Source organism: Eubalaena glacialis, chromosome 20, assembly GCF_028564815.1.
Source record: "Eubalaena glacialis isolate mEubGla1 chromosome 20, mEubGla1.1.hap2.+ XY, whole genome shotgun sequence".
Lineage (NCBI taxonomy): Eukaryota > Metazoa > Chordata > Mammalia > Artiodactyla > Balaenidae > Eubalaena > Eubalaena glacialis.
Window position 1 is genome coordinate 35,133,575 of NC_083735.1, and position 25,598 is coordinate 35,159,172.

The window sequence follows — 25,598 nt, forward strand, 5'->3', positions numbered from 1 at the left end:
CTACTCCAGGGTTTTAATCATTCTAATGAAAATTATCAGAATTACTTATTTCTGGCTCAACTCCACAATTTAGGCCTTTTAGTTTATTTCCCACAAAGACAAAGAGCTTGTTACACCCATTCTCACAATAACCTTTCACAGCCTAGAATTATAGGCTGGAGTCATTAAGTTCTTCGCTTTCCAAATTAAGAATCATGTTCCAGGCGATTATAGATACTGGCCAAGAGCAGAGTCAGGCCCTTGTACTTTCCACTATGAAGACGCCAAGTCATATGATCTTGGACACTCATCTAGAATGACTACTCAATTCTGTTAGCCTGAGAGATACCATTTTTGTTTCTTAATAATTTCTATTTAATAGCAGGCTTCTATTAAAAAGCTGCCATGTATACTTCTCTGTGTACTTTATGGAAAACTTTAAATATTTAACTCAGAAAGTGGAATTTCCCTGATTTGCTGCCCGCCTCCAACACCACCACCATTAAACACATTAGTATCTAATCTCCAAGATTCATACATACAAGATTTTTTTTAACAGAAATGGCATCGTTTGATACTTAATGTTATATTGGGGGTTTTCCCCATTTACTTATAGAAAATAATAAAGTATTAATATTTTATCAATACTATATGTTAAGTATTATCCTGAGTGCTTTATAGGGGTTTTCACATTTAATCTTCACAGCCAGTCCATAACTTGATACTATTATTATTCTCAATTTATAGATGAGGAAACTGATGAACGGAGAAAAGAGGAATAATTTTCCCAGGGTCACAGAATTCGCGCTAAGTGTTGGAGGTGGGATGAGAGTCCAGGCAGCCAAAGCGGGGCGGGGGCATGCTGGCACGCTCTGCACCCCTCTCCTCACTGTGACATCCGTATCAGGTACACACCATGCTACGTGGTTCTTCTTAATAACTCTTAACTATATGAATATAACATAATTTACCTAATCCCTGAGTATGGACATTTGTGTTATTTTTAATTTCTTGCTATAGTCAACAATAATTAATGTCCTTGAACACACACCTTTGTACATTTAAGTATCCAGCATCCTTTTTATTTTGAAATAATTTTAGACTTACAAAAAAGTTGTACAAATAGTACAGAGTTCCTGTATACCCTTCACCCAGCCTTCCCTTGATGTTAACATCTTATATAACTGTACTATAATTATCTAAACCAGGAAATTAACATTGGTACTGTATTATTAATTAAACTACCGATCTTATTTGAATTTCACCAGGTTTTCCATTAATGCCCTTTTCTATTCCAGGACCCTATCCAGGATCCTACGCTCTATTTAGTAGTTGTGTTTTCTTGGTCTCCCCCAATCTGTGACAGTTGCTCGGTCTTTCATGGTCGTGACACTCCGAGGAGGGCTGATCGGTTATAGTGTGGCATAGTCCTCAGTTTGAGTGTGCTTGGTGTTTTCTCATGTTCACAGTGAGGTTAGGCATTTGAGGCAGGACAGCACAGAAGTGATGCTGTGTCCTTCTCAGCGTGTCATATCACAGGCTTTGTGACATCCACGTCTTACCACTGGCAGGGTAACCCTGATCACTTGGTTAAGGTGGTATGTGCTGGTGTCTACACTGTAAAATTCCTGTTTTTCCCTTTGTAGTTAATATCTGGGAGAGACAATTTGAGACTATGCAAATATCCTGTTTCTCCTCAAACTTTCACCACAAATTTGAGCACCCATCACTGGACCTTGTGTGCAAGAATTACTCTGGAATTTGCCTAATGGTGATATTTTATTTCCCTCTTTGCTTTTATAGGTATTAATTGAAATTCTTCTGTAAGAAAAAGCTGTCCCTTCTGTACCATTTATGTATATATTCAGTGGACATTCCTTTTGCTCCATGGGGCATAATCCAAGACTATCACTCTCTGCTCTAACTGCCCAGCCTTGGCCATTCGCAGCCCCTCGAGATGGCCAGAGTGCCCTTTCAGCAGGTCTCCCCTTTCCTGAGCACTTACGCAGCTTTCTGGCACCACAGATGTTCTGTGCCTCTTGTATTTTCCCTGCCCCAGACCTAGAGCCAAACACTTCTCCAAGGAGCCCTGGTCCTTTTATTGGCGAATGGTATTTAGAAACCCAGGTCTGGATGCTAGACTGGTCATGGCTACTGGGTATCATTGTTTCTAGAAACTCTCAGCAGGCAGAGCTAGGAAACCTCTGTCTGTACACTGACTCACGCCTATCACTCAGTACATCTCTGTATCCGTCTACACATTAGAAACTACGAATACACACTTATAATTCCAATTCCAATCTAACACCACAGGTTCATTTTAACCTTCCTCCTTTTCCTGATTTGTAATTTCTTTCTCCTATAGAGAGAAACCTGGCTCTCATCATGTGCACTTTATTTGCTTATTTGTTAACCCTAGTATATGCATAAAGTTATACAGTCTCAGAATTGCCAGCTCATAGCCTCCTTTGCTCACAGGAAATAACGTGAAGTTTAGAAATCTACTGACTTTTTAAGGTTGAAAAGTTCTCCTCAAATGCAAATATTGCCAAATAATTCTATACTTTTTAATAATAACATAAAAACAACATAAATCTGAGTTTGACCTTTTCATGAAAATATATGTGGGTACCTATAAGAGTACTGACACCACTTACTGGAAGTTAACAGCACTGGAAGGACCTTTACAGTAAGCTTTTAATTCAGTGTTACAAACAAGGAAAATGTAAGAACCTAAGAACCTGAAGAAACTGCCTGAGTTTCTAAAGGTTTGGTTTCACATGTTTTTAATTCAATTTTTCCTAAAGAAAAACATGAAACTGATATGGTAGAGAGGCAAAAAATATATATATATCCTCAAAGTCAACAGCATTGTGGAAATATGAAGAGGAAAAAATAAGTGAAACAACAGCAATCTCTTAGAGCTATCAGAAAATATACTTTAGCATATTAAGGTGGGAAAATGAATGGAAAAAGATGAAATCAGAAACAGTTCCCAGTATCTTTGAATACGAAAGTACAAAGCTTTAACCAGAACACCAGGCAGCAGGGATCATGGCAGGATGGCAGCAGGGATCATGGCAGGATGGCAGCATGGTGAAGAAAGCAGGGCTTCCTGTGCAGGTGCAGACAGCTCAATCAACTGCTGTCGAGTTGCCTGTTCACTACTTACTCAGAACGCACAAAGCAACTCCAAGAAAGGATGGGCTACCTTTAGCAGGCCTCTGATCATCATGACCAACTCTTCAGGTGTGGGTGCAAGGTGGGAAGAGAAGGAAAGAAAACAAACCCTGGCAAGGGATAGGAAGACAGGTTTGGAAAGACTTTCACAGGTTTGGAATGCTTAGTTGCTCCAGAAGTTTAAAGAGCAAATTGCGAGCCACCAAAGAAAAGCGTACTTTGTTGATCCTCATTAAAAGACGCCTCGGCTTTTTGCCACCAGGCCTTCCCTTTTGAACTCTATTTCTCATATCCAGCTTTAGCAAAAAAAAAAAATACCAACTAGCTTGCTGATTTCAGTATTTTAGACCTTATGTACACATCCTTTAGAAGGGTGAATAAAAATGACCACAGGCAGTTAAAACCTTTGTATTTTTAAAAGGTTGGCAGGAAGTATTGTTAAGACTTTTTGTAGAGATGCATGCCTGCCTTTCAAAATAAAAATGTATACACAATCCTTTTTAACAGCTTATATATAAAGTAAAAAAGAAGATAAGTGGTATATAGTAGTTAATGCTTACAAAAAGCATTTTTCCTTTATGTGGATTATTACAAAAATCAGTTGATAAGGGTGCAGTTTTTAGATAGATGCCACAGGGCCACAGCATCTCTCCACAGAAGCTGCAATGGTACTGATGTCATCACCCACCCAAGCAGGGTACAAAGTCCACTAAAAATGGTCAGAGAGGTACATACTGTGGGGGCATATAAAGGAAGGCCACATTCTCTGGTTTTCATCAGTAGATTTGGAGTTTTAAAAAGTTTGGAAATACTTAAATAACTTTTTGGACTTTCACATGTAATTCTACTGGGTTCTAACAGCCAGACAAAAGGTGATAGAAAAATCACACTACAAAATTGCCCCAGTCCTTTTAAAAATATTTCTACCCATTAAGTGGGTAACTTTTTGACATTCCTCCTATTTTCCTACTTTGATCTAAAAATATCTGATGTTAATCTGACAGTGGCCTGAATGACTCAGTGTAAATAATAACTAACACACACGGAGTGCGTTTATGGAATAAAGGCTGCTCCGAGGGGATCACACTTTGTCACGCTTCTTTTCTTCACACTGGCACTCAAACTATTAGCCCACCTCCAGTTCTTTCTGCTATTCTGGCTCTGCAGCATCCATTAGAACTGCCTTGAGTGACGACTAAACACCACCTCCTCGAAAGAGGCTCCCTGGAGGCTCTCCTGTTGAAAGTCTTTTCTCTTTATTCTGAAATCCCAGAATTTTCCATGTAACTCTCTACTGTAGGTAGAATGCTAAAGACGCCATCCTGCCAGCATTCTCGTTCCCTGGTTATTTAGCTAAACGTCCATCTAGGTGCTGCTGCGATAGAACTCTGCAGGTAGATTAAGGTTACTAATCAGCTGACCTTAACATAGGATGAGTATTCTGGTTTACCCAGGTGGGCTCATGTAATTAAACAAGCTCTTCAAAGCAAAAAAGGCAGCAGAATGGTCACTTAGGAGATGTGCCAAAAGAAGACAACAGAGGAACAATGAGGAGAAAGCTGTGGTCACAGAGATAATGAAGAGTGACTTGACCCATCATTGCTGGGTCTGAAGATGGAGGAAAGAGTCCAGAAGCCAAGGAATGTGGGTGGCCTCTAGAAACTGAGAATGACCCCCAGCCAACAGCCAACATGGAAACTGGGACCTCAGTCCTACGACCACATGGAACTGGTTTCTGCCAACAACCTGAATGAACTTGTAAGTAGATTCACCCTCAGAGTTTCCAGAAAGAAACACAGGCCTACCTGCACTTTGATTTTGTTCTTGTGAAACCCAGAACAGAAGAATCCAGGCCAACCCAAACCTCTGACCTACAAAATGGTAAGATAATCAATCTGTGTTGTTTAAATTTGTGGTAATTTGTTAACAACAGCTTTCTTTTGTACTTTATCCTATTTAACAGTTCAAATCTCACTGGACATCAGAATCACCGGAGGAGCTTTTAAAATGCATATGGACCCCATTCCCAGATAAAATTTCTGAGGGAGAAGAGAGGAGAGCAGGAAGAAAACATCAAATTTTTATTTATAGCTCTGCAAGTGACACTTTTCCCAACATTTTTTAATATTAGCATCACCTCAGAAAGTTCCTGCAAGCCCATTTCCAGGTAATTCCCATCCTCACATCCCCAGAGTAAACCATGGTTCTGATTTTTATTTTCCACCGTACGTCAGTTTTGCCTATACTAGGATTCCATATAACAAAATCATGCATTGCATACACTGGTATACGGTTTCTCCATGATGTTGTGTATATTGGTACTCCACTCCTTTTTACTATCACACTGTAAGGCTATACCATAGTTTATCCATTCCCAGCTGATGGATGTTTGGGTTGTTTACAGTTTGGGGCTATTATGAATAAAGCTGCTATGAATATTCTTGTGACGTGCTTTCATTCCTCTTGAACTGCTGGATCATAGGGTAAATGTACGTTTAGTTAAAGACCTTTCTCCGAAGTGTCTATACCATTTTAAGAGTTCCTATCTGAGTGAGAATATGTCAGTCGCCTACTTTTTCTCCCCTCATCTCAAATGATCTTAATGTGTAGCCAGAGTTGAGAACCACTAGACTAGATTAAGAATCCTCCAGGGCTGGATGCACATCTTACTCATCCTTGCTTCCCCCAATATATTTATCACAGTCTTTAGCAAAGCAGGAACGCATGAATCCTATCAGATTTCACCTTTTTTTCTGTTTTTTTTGTTTTTTGTGTTTAAGCATTTATTTATCTATGGTATACCATATACCTCTTTCTGTAAGTTGCTTTTTTTCTCAATATTGTTAATGAACTCTAAATTAATATTACTAATAGCTTTAGTTCATTAATTTCCATCTTTTAGCATTCTGTGTACGTCAATTTGTCCAATAATGTAACTTGTTCATCCACTCTCCTGTAAGTGGACATTTAAATTGTTTCACTAATATAAGCAATGCTGCTATGAACATTCTCGTGCGGGCTCACGATAACTACATATGTATATATTCCATAACATGCAGTTTAACAGGAAAGATAACATGTGTGCATGATCTATACAACGAAGGCAGCGATTAGTTTTTATGAAAGGTACAAAAGGTCACAGGTTGTTCTGATCAATACGAGGCTACTTTCGCTAGAAAATATGTGGGGATGGCTCCAACGGCCAAGCGACATTCACTGCTAATTAACAGTACGAGACCACACCTTTTAACCTTTAATTACTCTTTAACTGATACCCAGCAGTTTCACGTGTGTCCATTCATTTCCGCAACTAGAGCGTGAGCGCCAGGAGGACCGAGCCGGGCACCAACACGCTGAGCCAATACGAGTGTGACCGTGGAGAGTCCGCGGTGGAAGCTGCAGCCGCCGACCTCCTGGCTGTGCCAGGCCACCGGAAAGTGACAGCGCGAGGGCAATGTCGGGGCAACCAGGGCCTAATCTCACTTTTCACTCCTAAAGTCAAGGAAGCTAAGAAAACGGGGACGCACTGGGGGCACAGACGCCTGCCTCAAAGCGTCTCTCCACTTACACTCGCAAGGCCGCCAGGTCAGCAGCTAGAAGCGGAGGCGTGGACGCGGCCCCTGCCCAGAGCGTAGCACGCCCCCCCACCACGTCTGGCCTCTTCCAGAGGCGCCTCTTTGCCTTACGCCAGCTTCGTGAGGAGGCGCTCAAGTCAACCCAGAGGCTCCCCCAGCTCCAGAACCTGACGTGAAATTGCGCGGGGCTGCACCCGCGGCGGCCATCTTTGATTCGGGCAAAACCACACACACCCCCCCCCCGCCCCCGCCGGCCACTTCTTCTCCGCGTCCCCAGGCTTTTCACCCACAAACGTAAGGCGCTGACCGTAGAGGCAGTGCTCAAGAAACACGCACAGAGGCCTGACTGTCCCTGACCCCCGAGGTGCCGAATGCCGCCAATTTCCACATGGCAGCTAAACCCGAGCAGCAAAGGAGCGCTGACGCCAAGGAAGTCATCTCAGATTTCACCTTGATCCAGCTTCTGACTTTCGCCATATATGGCAAATCTACTAAGTCTGCCCTCCGTAACTAAACACAATAAGTGTGTAATTTTGAGTAAAGCATTTCATGATCTGCGTAATCATGGGTTCAATATTTGTTTTCCCTGCCAATTCTAAGCTCCAAGAGGGCATGGCCTGTGTCTGTCTTATTAAGGGCTGCACCCATGAATCCAGCACAGAGACTGGGCACAGATCAGGGCCTCAATGAATGAACAAAGTACAGAGGGGAAAGAAAAAAATCCTTTCTCCTAAATATTTTGTTTATTTTAATTGAAACAACAAGGTACAAGTCTCCACTCTGGGAGAGTCCTAGGTCTATAGCTATCAATATTTGGGGGGGAACAAAGATCCTTCTGAAAATCTGATTAAAACTATGGATCCCCACCCCCACCCCAAAAAAAACAGACAAAAAAAGATGGTTGTATGTATACATTGACAATTCTGCATACAACATCAAGTTGGTCACATGGTGTTCACATGGTCAGAAATCACAGCACTGCGTGTTATATAAAACTGCAATCATTTCTTTCACGAATTATTTGTTGAATATCTGATTTGTCCTGGTATTATACTAGGTATAAGGGCAAGACATAGTCCCCGCCCTTAAGAATAGGGGCAGGAAAAAAAAAAAAGAATAGGGGCAGGGAGGAGGTCACACGCAAATGACAAGCAATACCATCTAATCCAAAGTCAGGCATCTCAGAATCCATGACCCTTTCCAAAGATGACTTTTTTGCCCAAGTCTACAACATATGACTAACAACCTGAAATGCAAATAACTCTTCAAGATAATATTTTGGGTATAGAGATTTACCTTTGATTTGTGTTTCTGGAAGTGAAAGAAAAAGAAAGAAAAAGGGAAGAAGAGTAACAGCTTATCTATGTTGCACTCTCAAGGAATAAATGCTTCCGGTTGCTTCCAGCATTAAGCGACCCTGTGGTGAAATGACTTGCCCCAGGAGTAGGTGTGGCATCCGTGGTGGTCATCCTCACGTGGCATCGTGTGGGGATAGGCACAGTAGCTCATTCATCTGGGAAAGAGCGGGAAGGGATGGGACCTCCCCACAGGTGGTCTCGTTAGGTGCTGAGGGGACCCACAGGCAGTCTGGTGAGGTGCTGAGGGGACCCACAGGTGGTCTGGTGAGGTGCTGAGGACCCACAGGAGCAGGTGCCTCCACTGGTCAGGGGCACAGTGTACTGCACCATCCAGAGATACTTCCTTGCGAGGTCTGGGAACACGTTTCCTGGTGTTTCTGAAAAAGCAGCGTTACAGCACAAAAACTATGCTGCTATCTGGGGGAACTGTGAGAGGAGGGTAAATGTTAAAACAACTAGAATAAACAAAAAGCTTTAAAATAGCAACAATAAAAATCCAACATTGATCGAGAATGGAGTTCAAGAATGTTTTTCGGTAGAGAAATGAATTATTCTATATTAGTGGATTTTCTGATTGAAGCTAATTTCTTTAAATGGAAAAACCTTTATAAAATAGTTGCTGGCAATCTTTCCAAATCATTTCACTCTCCTGTCTCCTTAATCAAACTGAGTAAACATGATGTAACTTTCCTGATGACTCACTAAGTCCATCCATTACTCCGCTGGGCTGTAACACACTGAGAAGCTGCTGACTACGCAGCTCTGCCTGCCCATCATCAAAACAACTCCAGCTGCTCCATGTGGAGACCCAGGGCTTCTTAAGTTTTCTCTTTCTCTTCACCTCATCATCAAATCACTTCTTGCTAAGGTCCATCTATCCAACTGACAGCACTCCATGCAACATCATCCTTTTAATTCCTGGCTAAACTGGGAAAACAATTGTTTCTTCAAAATAAGTTCAATTTAAAAATTTAAATAACAACCTGAATACTGTGTTTTATTAAATTTGTTTTAGAAAAGGTGAGCTGACTCTGAGATGAGCAGTGGCAGGTCCAGCGCGCGGTTTTAGGCAGCTGTCTGTATAATGGCATCTACGTGGCCATTGGCTTAGGATACGCCAGGGAGGAAGATTAGGCCAAAATTTTGAAGAAGTAACAATTCTGGTTATTATTAAAAATAGACCATAAATGAGGGTCTGAGTAAAATTTGTAAGGTTTGTTACACGGACTCTGTATAACACCCATTTATTCTGGCTGTTCAGAGTTATTTTTATTTTAATTTTTTTGTGTTTTCAACTTCTGAGTCTTTTCCAGACAACTGACCTTTACATAAGTGAAGCATTAATACAACCACAAAACAAATTGTTTTCCTTTGTGAAATTTTTTACTGTACAGCTACAAATGCCTTTAAATTACAATCTGTGTCTCTGTGTCCTCAATGGACAGGTAAACCCTGTGTTTAGGAATGGACTATTTGCTGTGATACTTCATTTGCCATTGAATTGCAGGCCTGTTAAAAGAAGCCCATCACTGCTGTCCCCATCTGGTATATCATAAGCAAAAGGAGGACAGTTTAAATTCACAATGTGACCCATTACATTCATATCAATACCACATGTTCATGCCTGAGTGACAGGAGCACCAACCCTGGTGGACTATATTATGAAATTTTAAAATGTTCCAAACATATGACCATTCTAACTTCTATGGATGCATCTGAATATGAAATTCTGTAGCACTTCTTTATGATCAAATTAAAATGGAATCTATCTGGGAATCATTAATACTCCATTACAGGACCCTTAATGACTACCTCCCCTTTCCCCTACTCAAACTCTTTTCTTTTCTTCTTTTTTTTTTTTTTTTGGTTAAAAATCTGTTTGTACTCTTTGAGCAGCATCTGTTCTGTCAAAATGTTCTAAGAGAATTCTTTTTAATAGATTTTTTTAAAGCATGAACACGAGATATAGACCTTTAGCAGCTTCCAAGTATTATCTTCCTCATCGTCACCATCTTCCATTCAAGGTCTGAACCACACCAGAAGCAGCAGCGTTGTCTGTCCAGGCCAGCACGCGACTGGAAGCAACAGCCTGCAACCAGATCTCCACAGGGAAACCAGAGCAGAAACACACCACGAACCCTGTATCACACCTCAGCTTGATTCGTTTTACTGAACAAAGCTACATTCCATATTTTAAGCCAGAACCTCTAAAGCTTTTCTCTTAAAAAGCTGCTAATATAGCTTTTCTCTTAAAAGGCTCTCCTGCTTATACCAGAATAAGCATTCAAGCCCGTTTCCTCCATAGAGACTGTTGCTACCAGGTCTCCAGGACCTTCTCTTGGAGAGAGCTCACCTACTCCAGGCAACAGTTGATGCTCTTTTTTTAGCTACAGTTAAATACCACCCTCAGTTCCTATTTTCAACTGCAAACTCCAAATATAACTCAGATCAAGTATTTCTGAGAATTCACTTCAGGATTTTCATTTATAAAAAATTCAGACTGTTTTCAGACTGTGGCCTGTTTCTTCCTCTCATATAATTCTTTAGGAGTAATCCTTTGAGAATGCTGACACAACAAAGGTAATTTTCTTGAATTTAAATCTGAACTTTCACTATTAAATACATACTTGTCTAAACCAATAAATATAACATAAAAGTTAAAACTTGAGTGATGTGATTTGAGTTTACAAAGAAAACAAATGACATTAAAAACACTCCTAATACTTAGACTGAAAGAATCTGTAAAGACCACGTATAGAGTTTTTCCAGCTTACTCTTTGCCACAAAATATTTTGCTCAGAAGACACTGTACATGAGTAAGTTTGAGCACAACAAAAAAACAGAGCAAGGAGGTCTGGTCCCGGTGGGGAGTGGGGACAGGGCAAGGTGACCCCAGATACTGTGGGCTAAAAGGAGCCTGAACTGAAAACCTGAAAATTATGGGCACGGCCCACATATCTCATTTTACAAACCAAGAAACCATGACTGAGGCGCCATCACTCATCATCAGCAGCAAGAGGACAGGTGTGGAGCCCAGGACTCCCACAACCCTGTCACAGAGACGAGAGCCATGTGACAACACGGGGATGCACTTGTCAATCCTCACAATCACTCTCGGAGGAAGGCCTTACTACCCATGTTACACACGCGAAAACTGAAAAGCCTGCGTGGCCAGGCCGAGGTCTTCACAGAGGCACAAAGCGGCACAAAGATCAAGCATTAACTCAGAAGAAGCAGACAGGTTTTTCCTACTTTTTATTGCTCTTTATTTCATGCAGTTTAGAACACAGGTGATATAGGAAGGGACAGAGGGGCAATTTGGAAAATAATTTAGTAACAGAAATGCTAATAACATCTCAAAACAATTTAAAATCATTCCCTTATTACTGTCGCCACCCACGTCCTAGCCAACATCCCTTCTCGCGTGGACAACTGCAACCATTTCTTCACCATCTTCCCCATTTTCACTCCCACTTCCTTTCAAACAATTCTCCACAGATCCCAGAGTAATAATAATAATCTTTTTAAATGGACTCATGTGACTTTCTGGCTTTCAACTCTTTAAAATAATTCCCATTGCCTTTTTCTTAAAAGCACTGTTTTTAATGCTGCTACACCATTATAGCTTAAGCTTAAGCATTGTGACATTCACTGCTGTGAAAGAGTAATGAAAGAGCAGTAAAGTTTGAAAGAGTAGGAAAACTTCATGAAACTCATCTTTATATGATGCCTAAATCTCTGGCTGAATGGAGAGAAACGGAACTTCCTTCTCACTGAAAGTTTTATTGAAATAATTGTGGATTCACATGCAGTTATAAGAGACAATAGATTTCTTATACCTTTTACCGAGCTTCCCCCAATGGTAACATTTGCAAAACTACAGTACAGTATCACAACCAGAGTACTGACATTGAAAACCCTGATCTTCTGAGATTTCCCCATTTATACTTGTCCTAATTTGATAACACTGGAAGCAAAGATGAAAGAGGAGAGAGCAAAATGGGGGAGAAATGCTGCTTAGGGTCAGCCTTTTGGTAGAAAGAAAAATAGGGCAATTGTCAGTGTTAAATTGTTAATCTTCTCCCTAGCTGAAAGGGTCAAATTAGATAGGTCAATGGAACTCTGAAAGCTGAGCTGGCTTTGCTCTCTCTTTTTGAGAAAAATCCTACAGCTCTTGCTGTCACTATGTGCAAACAGGTACTTCTCAGAGTTCGCGCTTTTAAAAAATTGTTTGAATCTTTAATGGCTGGTTAAACCATCTTTAATCTTCTTTTTTTTTTTTTGCTTAACCCTATATACAACTGTAATTGATTAAAAAGCCTAATGGTTAACCTACATAGTATAATTTTTGTATTTCCTAATTACGTTTCTTCCTTTTTCCAACAAGATACATTAACCTTTATTTAAAATGTGTTTTTCTCTGTTGATCTTTTGGATCTGTTTGTTTAAATGCTACCCTCCTGGCTAATTTCTCCATCATTTTCACAAGCTACTGTTCCCTAAGAATAGCAAATAAGAAAATTGTATTTAAAACAAAACATACAATGGTTTCAGCCAACTACATATGTTAAGTAATGGATACATGCATTTTCAGAAACTTCTTTTAAATGAACCACATCTAAATTCTGTTTTTTGGGAAAGCAAAGGAAAACAAACGCATCTGAATAGTAACATTTATTGGGATTCTAACTAATAGAATATGTAACAATTTTTTTAACTTTCTAAAAAAATTTTTTATACAATTTTTAAGGTTACTTTCCATTGGCAGTTATTACCAAATATTGGCTCTATCCCCCGTATTGTATAATACATCCTTGAGCCTTTCTTACACCCAATAGTTTGTACCTCCCACTCCCCACCCCCATATTGCCACCCACACCCCCGACCAGTAACCACTCGTTTCTTGTCTGTACCTGTGAATCTGCTTCTTTTTTCACCTTTTTCACTACTTTGTTGTATTTTTTAGATACAACATACAGTGTTTGGATTTGTCTTTCTCTGTCTGACTTTATTCACTTAACGTAACGCTCTCCAAGGCTGTTCGTGTTGCTGCAAATGGCAAAATTTCATTCTTTTTTATGGCTCAATAGTATTCCATCGTATTCTTTATCCATTTATCTGCTGGTGGACACTTAAGGTGCTTCCATATCTTCGCCATTGTAAATAATGCTGCTATGAACGGTGAGGTACATGTATCTTTTCAAATTAGTGTCTTTGTTTTTTTAAAAATATATACTCAGGAGTGGATGTGCTGGGTCATATGGTAGTTCTAATTTTAGTTTTTTGAGAAACCTCCCTACTGTTTTCCACAGTGGCTGCACCAATTTACATTCCAACCAACAATGTACAAAGGGTTCCCTTTTCTCCACACACTTGCCAACATTTGTTATTTGTGTTCTTTTTGATGACAGCCATTCTGACAGGTGTGAGGTGTTATCTCATTGTAGTTTGATTTGCATTTCCCTGATGATTAGTGATATCCAGCATCTTTTCATGTGCCTACTGGCCATCTGCATGTCCTCTTTGGAAAAATGTCTATTCAGGTCTTCCACCCATTTTTTAATCAGGTTGTGAGTTTTTTTGATGTTGAGTTGTATGAACTGTTTATATGTGTTGGGTATTAACCCCTTATTGATAATATCATTTGCAAATATTTTCTCCCATTCAGTATACTGCCTTTTTGTTTTCTTAATGGTTTCCCTTGCTATGAAAAAGCTTTTAAGTTTAAAGGTCCCATTTATTTATTTATTTATTTATTTTAATGAAATTTTGGAGAAACTGACTTGAATCTCAAGGGTACATCATTCTTAATCATTAATAAAGGGTTCTTTTGGTTTTTTTTTAAAATCATGAGTTCATTTCTATTTATTTATTTATTTATTTATTTATTTATTTTTGGCTGTGTTGGGTCTTCGTTTCTGTGCGAGGGCTTTCTCTAGTTGCGGCAAGTGGGGATCACTCTTCATCGCGGTGCGCGGGCGTCTCACTATTGCGGCCTCTCTTATTGTGGAGCACAGGCTCCAGACGTGCAGGCTCAGTAATTGTGGCTCACGGGCCTTGTTGCTCTGCGGCATGTGGGATCTTCCCAGACCAGGGCTCGAACCCATGTTCCCTGCATTGGCAGGCAGATTCTCAACCACTGCGCCACCAGGGAAGCCCCCATTTGTTTATTTTTGCTTTTATTTCCTTTACTTTAGGAGACAGGTCCAAAAACATATTGTTATGATTTATGTCAAAGAGTGTTCTACCTAGGTTTTCCTCTAGGAGTTTTATAGTATCCAGTCTTACATTTAGGTCTTTAATCCATTTTGAGTTTATTTTTGTATATGGTGTTAGAGAATGTTCTACTTTCATTCGTTTACATGTAGCTGTACAGTTTTCCCAGCACCACTTATTGAAGAGACTGTCTTTTCTCCATTGTATATTCTTGCCTCCTTTGTCATAGATTAATTGACCATAGGTGTGTGGGTTTATTTCTGGGCTCTCTAATCTGTTCCACTGATCTATGTATTTGTTTTTGCACCAGTACCATACTGTTTTGATTACTGTAGCTTTGTTGTATAGTCTGAAGTCAGGGAATGTGAGTCCCCCAGTTCTCTTCTTCTTTCTCAAGATTGTTTTGGCTACTCGGGGTCTTTCGTGTTTCCATATAAATTTTAAAATTATTTCTTCTAGTTCTGTGAAAAAAAATGCTGTTATTATTTTGACAGGGATTGCACTGAATCTGTAGATTGCCTCGGGCAGTATGGTCATTTTAACAATATTAATTAAAAAAGAAAATTACAGGCCAATATCACTGATGAACACAGGTGCAAAAATCCTCAACAAAATACTAGCAAACCAGATCCAATAATATATTAAAAGGATCACATACCATGATCAAGTGGCACTTATCCCAGGGATGCAAGGATTTTTCAATTATTCACAAACCAATCAATGTGATACACCACATTAACAAACTGAAGCATAAAAACCATATGATCAACACAATAGATGCAGAAGAAGCTTCTGATAAAATTCAACATCCATTTATGATAAAAACTCTCCAGAAAATGGGCACAGAGGGAACAAACCTCAACATAATAAAGGCCATGCCATATATGACAAACCCACAGCTAACATCATACTCAACAGTGAAAAGCTGAAAGCATTTCCTCTAAGATGAGGAACAAGACAAAGATGCCCACTCTTGCCACTTTTATTCAACACAGTCCTAGCCACAGCAATCAGACAAGAAAAAGAAATAAAAGGAATCCAAATTGTAAAGGAAGAAGTAAAACTGTCACTGTCTGCAGATGACATGACGCTATACATAGAAAATCCTAAAGATGCCACCAGAAAACTACTAGGGCTCATCAATGAATTTGGTAAAGTTGCAGGATACAAAATCAATATACAGAAACCTGTTGCATTTCTATACACTAACAACAAAAGATCAGAAAGAGAAATTAAGGAAACAATCCCATTTACCGTCACATCAAAAAGAATAAAATACCTAGGAATAAACCTACCTAAGGAGGCAAAAGACCTGTACTCCAAAGACTCTAAGACACTAATGAAAGAAACTGAAGATGACACAAACAGATGGAAAAATATACCGTGTTCTTGAATTGGAATATGTAACAATTTAATTCACTATTATCATTCCACTAGTGGAATGAAGCATGTGAATTCCACTAAGCCAGGCACACTGATTTACACTCTTTCAATTTAATTACCACTCCCCCTTACCCCACACCCCCTAAGCCCCCAACACACACACTTCACCATTAACTACAAACCTAAGAGAGTGAAAAAACTTTTGGTCTCCCTTAAGAGACTGCAACTAATTTCAGAGTTAATAAATTCCCAAGTAAGAAAGACGGAAGCAAACAATTTCTAAAAAAAAAATTAAATTTCTGAAAAATACTCTAAAGTCAAACATCTAGTCATAAGCAATAGCCTGAAAGGGGGACATGTCATTGACTTACCCAAGCAAGATTATTTACCTTGCTTTATTCTTAAAGCTACTTGTGTATTTAAGCTGATTTAGGAGAAGGTATGTTTTAAAATACTCTGCAAAATGTATTCAGTTTTGTTTTTTAGTTATATTAAAATCATTTTGAAAGACTTGGGCGTTTTCTTGTTTGTCCTCTCTATAATTAAGATGATATAAAAACTCCTAAATTCGATTTTTTGGCTTATTTTTCTTCTAATTCTTGTTGGCACCTACTGAATTCAACTGCTGCTCAAGGGGAAAAAAATATAAACCTAACCATGACCAGGATAAAAATATTAAGGAGACCATTGTTTGAGTATCAAATGGTAGGGGGTAATAAGGAAGCTCGGATAGAAAACATGGGTTTCGTGTTTCATTGCCAAAAATCTTCAGTCTGGAGCTCTTCAAAATGATATTATTGTGCAGCCAATAACTGACTGACTTTTCACCCAGTGTGTTCCTATGACACTTTTCACTGGCTCCTTTTCTCTTATTTCCTACTGTTTCTTCTCTTCTTTCATGTAAATATATTATGAAATGGCTACTTCCCCTCTAGACATGTAAATAACTGGTAGTCACACCCAAAGTCCCGAAGTCTCTTCCAACATGTAATGTACCATTTCTAACCAAAGTTAGAAATGAAAAGCAAACTGGACTAAAGATTCAAATGTAGCTTTTCTGTTAAAATCAAGAATAGAGGTTCATAGGAAACTCAGAAGAAAAAAACTTGGGAAACAGAAAGGCAAAGAAGCAAGGTGCTACACTTGGAGCGTGAGATAGAGGATGATACAAGAAAAATTTTAAAGATTATTCTACAAAGCGCTTCAGAAACATGCATCTGATTACATGCCAACACTCTCACTAGTTCTTAGAATCTGCCCCTGATGAGACTGGGTGGAAGAGATCCCCAGGATAACACAGTCAAGAATCTATAAAAACTGACGGGCAAGACCGTTAAACTGATGAGCCTTCTGACCCAGGGCTCTCTATTTGGAGAACGCACAGAGCAGGGAAACATATAGCAACACTTCTTCCCCAGGGATTTGAGGTCACTTCAAATAATTCACATCCCCATTAAAATCCCAGGATTTTCTCGGGATCTTTAAGAGGACCAGAACTTATTTGCTTCCTCAAAGGTTCTTCATGATCTCAGGACCAGTTTAAGACCAAACTCTCCTTAGTCCCTCCACTCTTGCAGCATCCAAGACCCAAACCAAACCTGAGATATAAAAATGTTCCAAGAGGGATAGGGTGCAAGAGAAAGGCACTGTTGCTAACAAGGTAAAAAGGCAGAAAACATAGTGTTAACCAAGCTTCATTGTCAGGTGCCTACACAATGTCAAGACAGACTTCACTGAACAATGTCTCCCGTGAAGGATCTCAATGGCCATTCTTTGGAACCAACAAGTCTTTAGAAAGAAAGGAAGCCATAAATGACAAGGATTAAAAATCTTACCACAAAAGGAGGCAATGCTCAAGGTCAAGGTCACAAATGCTTCCTGTTAAAGACCAAGATGATGTGTGTGTTTAGGCTGAAAAGGGATGGGGGATAGAGGTCTTGTCTACTCGCTAATCCCACTCAGCCCTAGGAAGTGTAAAACACCTTGGGTCCAAATACTCACAGGAAGGGGTGAAGTCCTTGTCCAGTCCACTTTGAGATAGGTAAAGAATAAAGTCATATTAAAAATAAAAGGTTATAATAGCTAACACATGCTAGGTCTCTAAAGGGTTTATATATTATTAACTCATTCAATTATTAAAACAACTAGATGAGGTGGGTGCTAATAAAACCACCCATTTCATAGATGAGGAAATCAAGAGACAAAGTTTAAGTGAATTTGCTAACAATCACTAGGCTAATCAGAGAGAGGAGCTGGGACTGGAACCCAGTCGTACAGTTCCCAAGACCACAGTCATAATCCTCATGCTTTCATGTCTCTCAGGAAGTTCAGCCTCCAACCCAGAGCTGGCCCACATTTCACATTCTCATCCCCTTCTATTTATGTCCTGAAGATTTTTATTAGAGTTTTAGGGATGTCCTATTAAATCTATCAGAACTTTTTCCACCTCATCCCCAATGATGCCTGAAGGCAAACCACATCCAAGCATTGGGATAGGCAGGCCCTGTGGAGCCATAAAACACGCCAGCTGGTTTGGCATAGTTTGGTCTTGATTTGGTGAGGAAATAGTCAGGGGTGCTTATGAGAGAGAAAGAAAGAACATTAATGTTTATGGAGAGGAAAGGGGGTGCGAGATGAAGTAGAATATTAACCTAAATAAAAATCAAAATAAGTCTCCTACTAAAACTGTACCTATATTTCAAATGAAGGCCCATCTCAAACATCACATCCTCCCAGCCAGTTTCAAGTTTAAGGAACCTAAATGATATTCTACCACTGGTTGTCTTTTGGTACCCAACTTCTTCCATTTTATACCATAGATATCTATAACTTATGCTCTAAGCAACTTGTCGGGGGAGAACTCTTATTTGCACAAAGCACTCATATACTCATGTATCTGTTTAGGTCATTTGAGTGAAAAGGGAAACAGCAGTGGAATTGTAAATTGTGAAAAAGGGCTCAATATACCATTATCTATCCTTTTCATGTAGCTTAAGGCAAATTGAAAGCAAAATATTAACTCAAGTCTCTGAATTTGAAGGCTTGAAACAAGTTCCTCATTGTGCATACCTTTAAGTATGTTAAGGTCTATTTTTCTGTAACCATTTCCACTGACAACAGCAGAATTCAGTTTATATTTTTATTTTAATATGGAATAACTGTCCATGTTAAGGGAGAAAGGACCCTCCACCGTTTTTAGTAGTTTATGATCTCTGAGGACAAGGGCCCATTTGGTTCTGACATGTTCTCCAAGTGCACACCTGAACACACAGTGGACCTTCAGTAAATATTCCTGACTATGCAACCACACTGAACAGATGTAAGTCGAAATGTTATTTCTGGTCCAAAGAAATCTGAACAACAGACATAAATCCAAATGCTACTTTTGATCCAAAGAAATCTAAAAGTAATAAGGTCAATATGTAGCAATAACCATTTATTGGTTTGATCCATGTAACTTTAAACATCTTATGTCATAAATTAAACTGCATGTAGTACATGCCTGTAATTTTTTAAGTTGGGGAGGGGGTGGCAGAAGAGAGAAAGGGGTTACTCAGAACCTGTAAGATGATACCAAACGTGTTTGTGTTTATCTGTACGTATGTATCTGTCTGTGTGGCATGTGTATAATATTGTCCCCCAAAATGCCAATTAATATTCCACCCAATAATTTATCTCAACAAGGAATGAAGAGATAGCTATCGAAAGAGAGAGAGAGAGAGAGAGAGAGAGAGAGTTTTGGTGGGAGGGGAGGAGAGAAAGAAAGATATGAAAGAGACAAAGAGAAAACAAAGGAGAAAGGAAAAGACAGAAGTAAAGAGAAACAGACAGGAAGAAAGAGGGAGGCAGAAAGGGAGGGAAAGGGAGAAGGAGCAGGGAAGAGGGCTGGCCACACAGAAGAGTGAAATGAAACCAACGGTTTGAAGAATCTGCAATAAAATCCAGATTCCTACTGAAATGGAAAACTCTCCTCTTGGATGGGTGAGTGGCTGGGGTTTGTTATGAAAAGGAATCAATATTTTACTTGACAATTTCCATGCTAAATGCCACCGTCATTTTCAGTGTCATTTCACTGTCATCTTCCCACAGTAAATAAAGAACTGTATAACACATATTTTTCCCTGAGATTTGTAAACGTGATCTCAAATTGTACAACTGTGACAAATCATCCAGCAAATTCTTGGCCGACTAAATCAAAGAACATGTTTACCCCAAGGTGAATGGTAGCCACTGCACTGTACATTAACTACATTTGGTTCAGAAAACTCCATCAAACATGCTCTAAATCTGCCCACTATGTACCCACAGTCACAAACGTTACCATAAGCCTACCACTAAAGTCTAAGAGCTTCACTATAAAAACTATACCTGTCAATTTTCATTTCTGACATAACTTGAGAAAAGCCTCACAAATCCTCTCCTAGAAAGACTGTCATTTTCCATGCAAGTACCACTAGACTGAAAAAAGACCTGTTAACGTGTCTACTGTATAACTTCCATGGATGCACAGAACATATTTATTAAGTCTCAATCCAACACCTTTTACTTCCCATTCCCATTTGGAATTGTAGCTTCAGAAATGGCAGCATTTGTTCTATAAAGAAAGGGCTTTAAAAATACCTTCCTTATATAGTAAGCTGAAGATACATTTCTTCCTGCTTTTTTCATAATAAAATTTTTTAATGAGCTGCAATTAAAGCCAGTAAGACTTGGAATCTCATAATACCATTTTTACACCTTCTTTCATTTTTCAAAGTATATATGTCTTTCCAAATCTGGCAGAACTTGATTCTACATATTATGTAGTTTAAAAGTCACAAAAAAACATAATAAAGGACTTATCTTTCAACTGGTACATTTCCATATTATACCATGATTCAAATGTGTTGCCCTTCTTAGCAAATTCAGTCAAAAGAACTGATTCCAAAAGAAATATACATGTGTACAAAGTTTTTAAAAAGAAAGTTAGAATCAAATAGAAATCTGTAAAAATCACATTCTCAACATACACATCTTATCCTGAACTTCTAAAATATTCACATCCATTATCAATCACTTGATTAAATGCACATCTCATTTATACTGCTGCAGGATGCTATGAATTCCAAAGTTGATGTTTCTGTCTCCTAGAAAACAATCTGACTAGAGGGAAAAAGATGCTAATTGTTACCAATAATAAAGCTGAGTGCAAATAATTCAGGAAATCTACAATTACTCAGATTTAATTTAATCTCTTTCCAGAGATGACCTGAGTGGATTTCTGACTAAGGACTGAAGAGTCAGAACTCCTTCCTTTAGTGTCTGCAAATGCTTTTTGTTTCCATAAGGAATATACCTTTGTGATCTTTCTCAAGTTCTGACAGTCAAGTAAATCAAAAAATGCCCACTATTTGTATCAGCAATTATTCCAAATCTACTTATTATCTCAGTATTATCAATTACAATGTGGACTTTTAGGAATTATTAATCAAAGGGTACTTTGCAGTCTGATGCATCAAGGACAATGCCCAACAGAAACATCACCAATAAAACTAAAAGAAAAAAACAAAATACTTAAGTGATCTTAGCCTATTTTAGATTAAAAGGTAAGTAGAAAATATAAGCATATTTTAAAAACCAGTATTTAAGGGTAGGGGATTAAGAGGTACAAACTACTAAGCATAAAAAAAATAAGTTATAAGAATATATGGTACAGCAAAGGAAATATAGTCGATATTTTATAATAACTTTAAATAAAGTATAATCTATAAAAATATTGAATCATTATGTTGTATACCTGAAACTAATATAATATTGTAAATCAACTATACTTCAATATATAAATAAATAAATACCAGTATTTCAATGCTTACTTTCAGTAGATCCTTGGAGAAATCACCACCCTCATCTACCCCTTGGAGGTTTGCAATGAACTCTTGGCAGGTCATCTTCTTTCCAATATTCTGCAATAGAGGCAAATAATACATCATAATGGCATATGTGGAATTAAGATTATTTCTTGAAAATGTGATAAAGCAAAGCAAGATTGATTTGGTTTTTCAAAACCAAACACACACACCCCAATATATGCATATATATACATATATACATACAAGTTTATATGCATATGAAAAAACAGATGGCTTATTATGCTTTTAAAACTGTCATTAAATATGAATAGCAAAATTATGTTAAAGCTTTATTTTAGCCTAAGAAAAAATCTGAAAAATCTATGCTACATTTATAAAAATAATATATAATGTAGTTTTTAAAGGAAAAACATGAATAAAATGACATTTCTGAACTGAACTCTGATAGCTATTTATTTGCTTCCTTATTTGTATTTCCTATCTATTGCCAAGAATGATGAAGGACCTGAGATTTTAGCCTACTACTTCAAGCTAACAAGTTAGTCTATCACAACCTGCTGAATGCAGTCAGAAGCAGGACCACAGGAATTTATCACAACAACAGAAGTGGACAGAATCCCAGTGTTTTCTTGCTCCAGTTCCCTGAGTCCCAATTCTCACAGAGCAACTTAAGTGGGGCCAGCTGACACCTGCACACACAGCAGGAGCCCTGAGATTTGGGAACCTGAATCCCTGCAGTGGGGCAGTAACCATACCTACCCCTTTGCTCTAAAGTGAGAAACCAGCTCTTATCTTCCAAGGTCGTATGCAGATCTAACCATTGCTCTGGGAGTCACTAAGTCTTCCAATACTGCTCACTATAGGAATTACATTGAAAAGACAAACCAGATCAAAGGCAACCAAACTTCAGTTCACAAAATATAAAAAAAGCAAGAGACCCATGGAGGACTGTCTACAAACACATTTCCAATCTGACTTAAGGATAATAAGTTTAACCAAAGAAAACCTCATGAATAAACAAAAATTTAAAAATCTGAACTGTAAAAAGCGAAAAGATACAAGTGTGCTGACTGAGAAAACTAATAAAATTGCTATGACAGAGAATCGCCTCCAATGCCAGCTCCAATCAACTAGTATAAGTTGCCAGTTGTAAAGTATTCTGAGGTTGAATATGGGCACCAACAGAAACCCATCATGCGTGCAGGAGAGGGATGTATTGATAGAACACAAGTGCACAGGCAGGGAGTTTCTGGCAAACGTGGTCAAGTGGGGTGGTCAAGTTCACTTGAACACAAAGTTCACCAACATAGTAACACCCCTGCACACAATACACATATGAATAAAATGCATGCTCTGCAAGGCTACTTTATTCATAAAAGAATAAGAATAGGGTAGAACAGTATTCTTCAAGTTGGTGGAGAATATTCCTGGAGACAAAGACTTTAAAAGGAATGCAAAACCATAGATAGTTTTAAGGGAGTATTTATACAGAACTTAAAAAATACAAATCTGCCTGAGAACAGATTCACCTGCATGTCTTAAAAGTAATCGCTTCCCAGAGAGACCTTCAAGATGGCGGAGGAGTTAAGACATGGAGATCACCTTCCTCCCCACAAATACATCAGAAATACATCTACATGTGGAACAACTCCTACAAAACGCCTACTGAATGCTGGCAGAAGACCTCAGACTTCCCAAAAGGCAAGAAAATCCCCACGTACCTGGGTAAGGCAAAAGAAAAAAGAAAAAACAGAGACAAAAGAATAGGGATGGGACCTGCCCCTCTGGGAGGGAGCTGTGAAGGAGGAAAAGTTTCCACACACTAGGGAGCCCCTTCACTGGCGGAGACGGGGGTTGGGCGGGGAGAGGGAAGCTTCAGAGCCACGGAGGAGAGCGCAGCAACAGGGGTGCAGAGAGCAAACTGGAGAGGCTCCCGCACAGAGGATTGGTGCTGGCCAGCACTCACTACCCCGGGAGGCTTGTCTGCTCACCCACCAGCCGGGACAGATCGGAGCTGGGAGCTGAGGCTCAGGCTTCGGAGGTCAGACCCCAGGGAGAGGACTGGGGCTGGCTGCGTGAACACAGCCTGAAGGGGGCTACTGCACCACAGCTAGTGGGGAGGGAGTCCAGGAAAAAGTCTGGACCTGCCTAAGAGGCAAGAGATCATTGTTTCAGGGTGCGCGAGGAGAGGGGATTCAGAGCACCCCCTAAATGAGCTCCGGAGACAGGCGCGAGCCACGGCTATCAGCGCAGACACCAGAGGCGGGCATGAAACACTAAGGCTGCTGCTGCAGCCACCAAGAAGCCTGTGTGCAAGCACAAGTCACTATCCACACCTCCCCTCCTGGGAGCCTGTGCAGCCCGCCACTGCCAGGGTCCCGTGATCCGGGGACAAATTCCCCGGGAGAACACACAGCGCGCCTCGGGCTGGTGCAACGTCACGCTGGCCTCTGCCGCCACAGGCTCACCCCGCATTCTGTACCCCTCCCTCCCCCAGGCCTGAGTGAGCCAGAGCCCCCAGATCAGCTGCTCCTTTAACCCCGCCCTGTCTGAGCGAACAATAGATGCCCTCAGGCGACCTACACAAAGAGGCGGGGCCAAATCCAAAGCTGAACTCCAGGAGCTGTGCGAACAAAGAAGAGGAAGGGAAAGCTCTCCCAGCAGCCTCAGGAGCAGCGGATGAAATCTCCACAGTCAACTTGATGTACCCTGTGTCTGTGGAATACGTGAATAAACAACGAATCATCCCAAATTGAGGGGGTGGACTTTGGGAGCAGCTATAGACTTGGGGTTTGCTTTCTACATCTAATTTGTTTCTGGTTTGTTTACCTTAGTTTAGTATTTAGACTTTATTATAATTGGTACATTTGTTTATTGATTTAGTTGCTCTCTTCCTTTTTATATATATATATATATTTTTTTTCCCTTTTTCTCTTTTTGTGAGTGTGTATGTGTATGCTTCTTTGTGTGATTTTGTCTATGTAACATTGCTTTTACCATTTGCCCTAGGGTTCTGTCGGTCCGTTTTTTTTGTTTTGCTTTTTTTTGTTTTTTTTAGTATAGCTTCTAGCACTTGTTATCATTGGTGGATTTGTTTTTTGGTTTGGTTGCTCTTTCTTTCTTTTTTTATTATTTTTAATTTTTTAATAATTTATTTTTTATTTTAATAACTATTTTATTTTATTTTTTCTTTCCTTCTTTCTTTTTCTCTCTCTTTTCTTCTGAGCCATGCGGCTGACAGGGTCTTGGCGCTCCAGCCAGGTGTCAGGCCTGTGCCTCTGAGGAGGGAGAGCTGAGTTCAGGACATTGGTCCACCAGAGACCTCCCGACCACACATACTATCAAACAGCGAAAGCTCTCCCAGAGATCTCCATCTCAACGCTAAGACCCAGCTGCAATCAATGACCAGCAAGCTACAGTGCTGGACACCCTATGCCAAAAAACTAACAAGACGGAACACAACCACACCCATTAGCAGAGAGGCTGCCTAAAATCATAGTAAGGTCACAGACACCCCAAAACACACCGCTGGATGCGGTCCTGTCTACCAGAAGGACAAGATCCAACCTCATCCACCAGAACACAGGCAACAGTGCCCTCCACCAGGAAGGCTACACAACCCACTGAACCAATCTTAGCCACTGGGGGCAGACGCCAAAAACAACGGGAACTATGAACCTGTAGCCTGTGAAAAGGAGACCCCAAACGCAGTAAGTTAAGCAAAATAAGAAAACAGAGAAACACACAGCAGATGATGGAGCAAGGTTAAAAACCCACCAGTACAAACAAATGAAGAGAAAATAGGCAGTCTACCTGAAAAAGAATTCAGAATAATGATAGCAAAGATAATCCAAAATCTTGGAAATACAATGGAGAAAATAAAAGAAACATTTAACAAGGACCTAGAAGAACTAAAGAGCAAACAAACAATGATAAACAACACAATAAATGAAACTAAAAATTCTCTAGAAGGAATCAATAGCAGAATAACTGAGGTAGAAAAACAGATAAGTGACCTGGAAGATAAAATAGTGGAAATAACTACCACAGAGCAGAAT

At 39.6% G+C, this 25,598-nt stretch overlaps 1 protein-coding gene across 8 annotated transcripts in view; it reads right to left on the reverse strand.

Annotated features, from left to right (window-relative positions):
• Positions 1–25,598, reverse strand: part of PSD3 (pleckstrin and Sec7 domain containing 3) — a 545,202-nt gene that overhangs the window by 230,468 nt on the left and 289,136 nt on the right. For 7 of the 8 annotated variants that reach the window (XR_009698802.1, XR_009698803.1, XM_061177515.1 and 4 more), the window contains one exon: positions 21,544–21,633. Coding sequence is in view for 6 of the 8 variants with exons in the window: in XM_061177515.1 (XP_061033498.1) it covers positions 21,544–21,633 (90 nt within the window). In the remaining 2 variants the exon portion in view is untranslated. Of the gene's footprint in view, positions 1–21,539; positions 21,634–25,598 lie in introns of all 8 variants that reach the window. The other variant, XM_061177522.1, reaches the window with a different exon arrangement.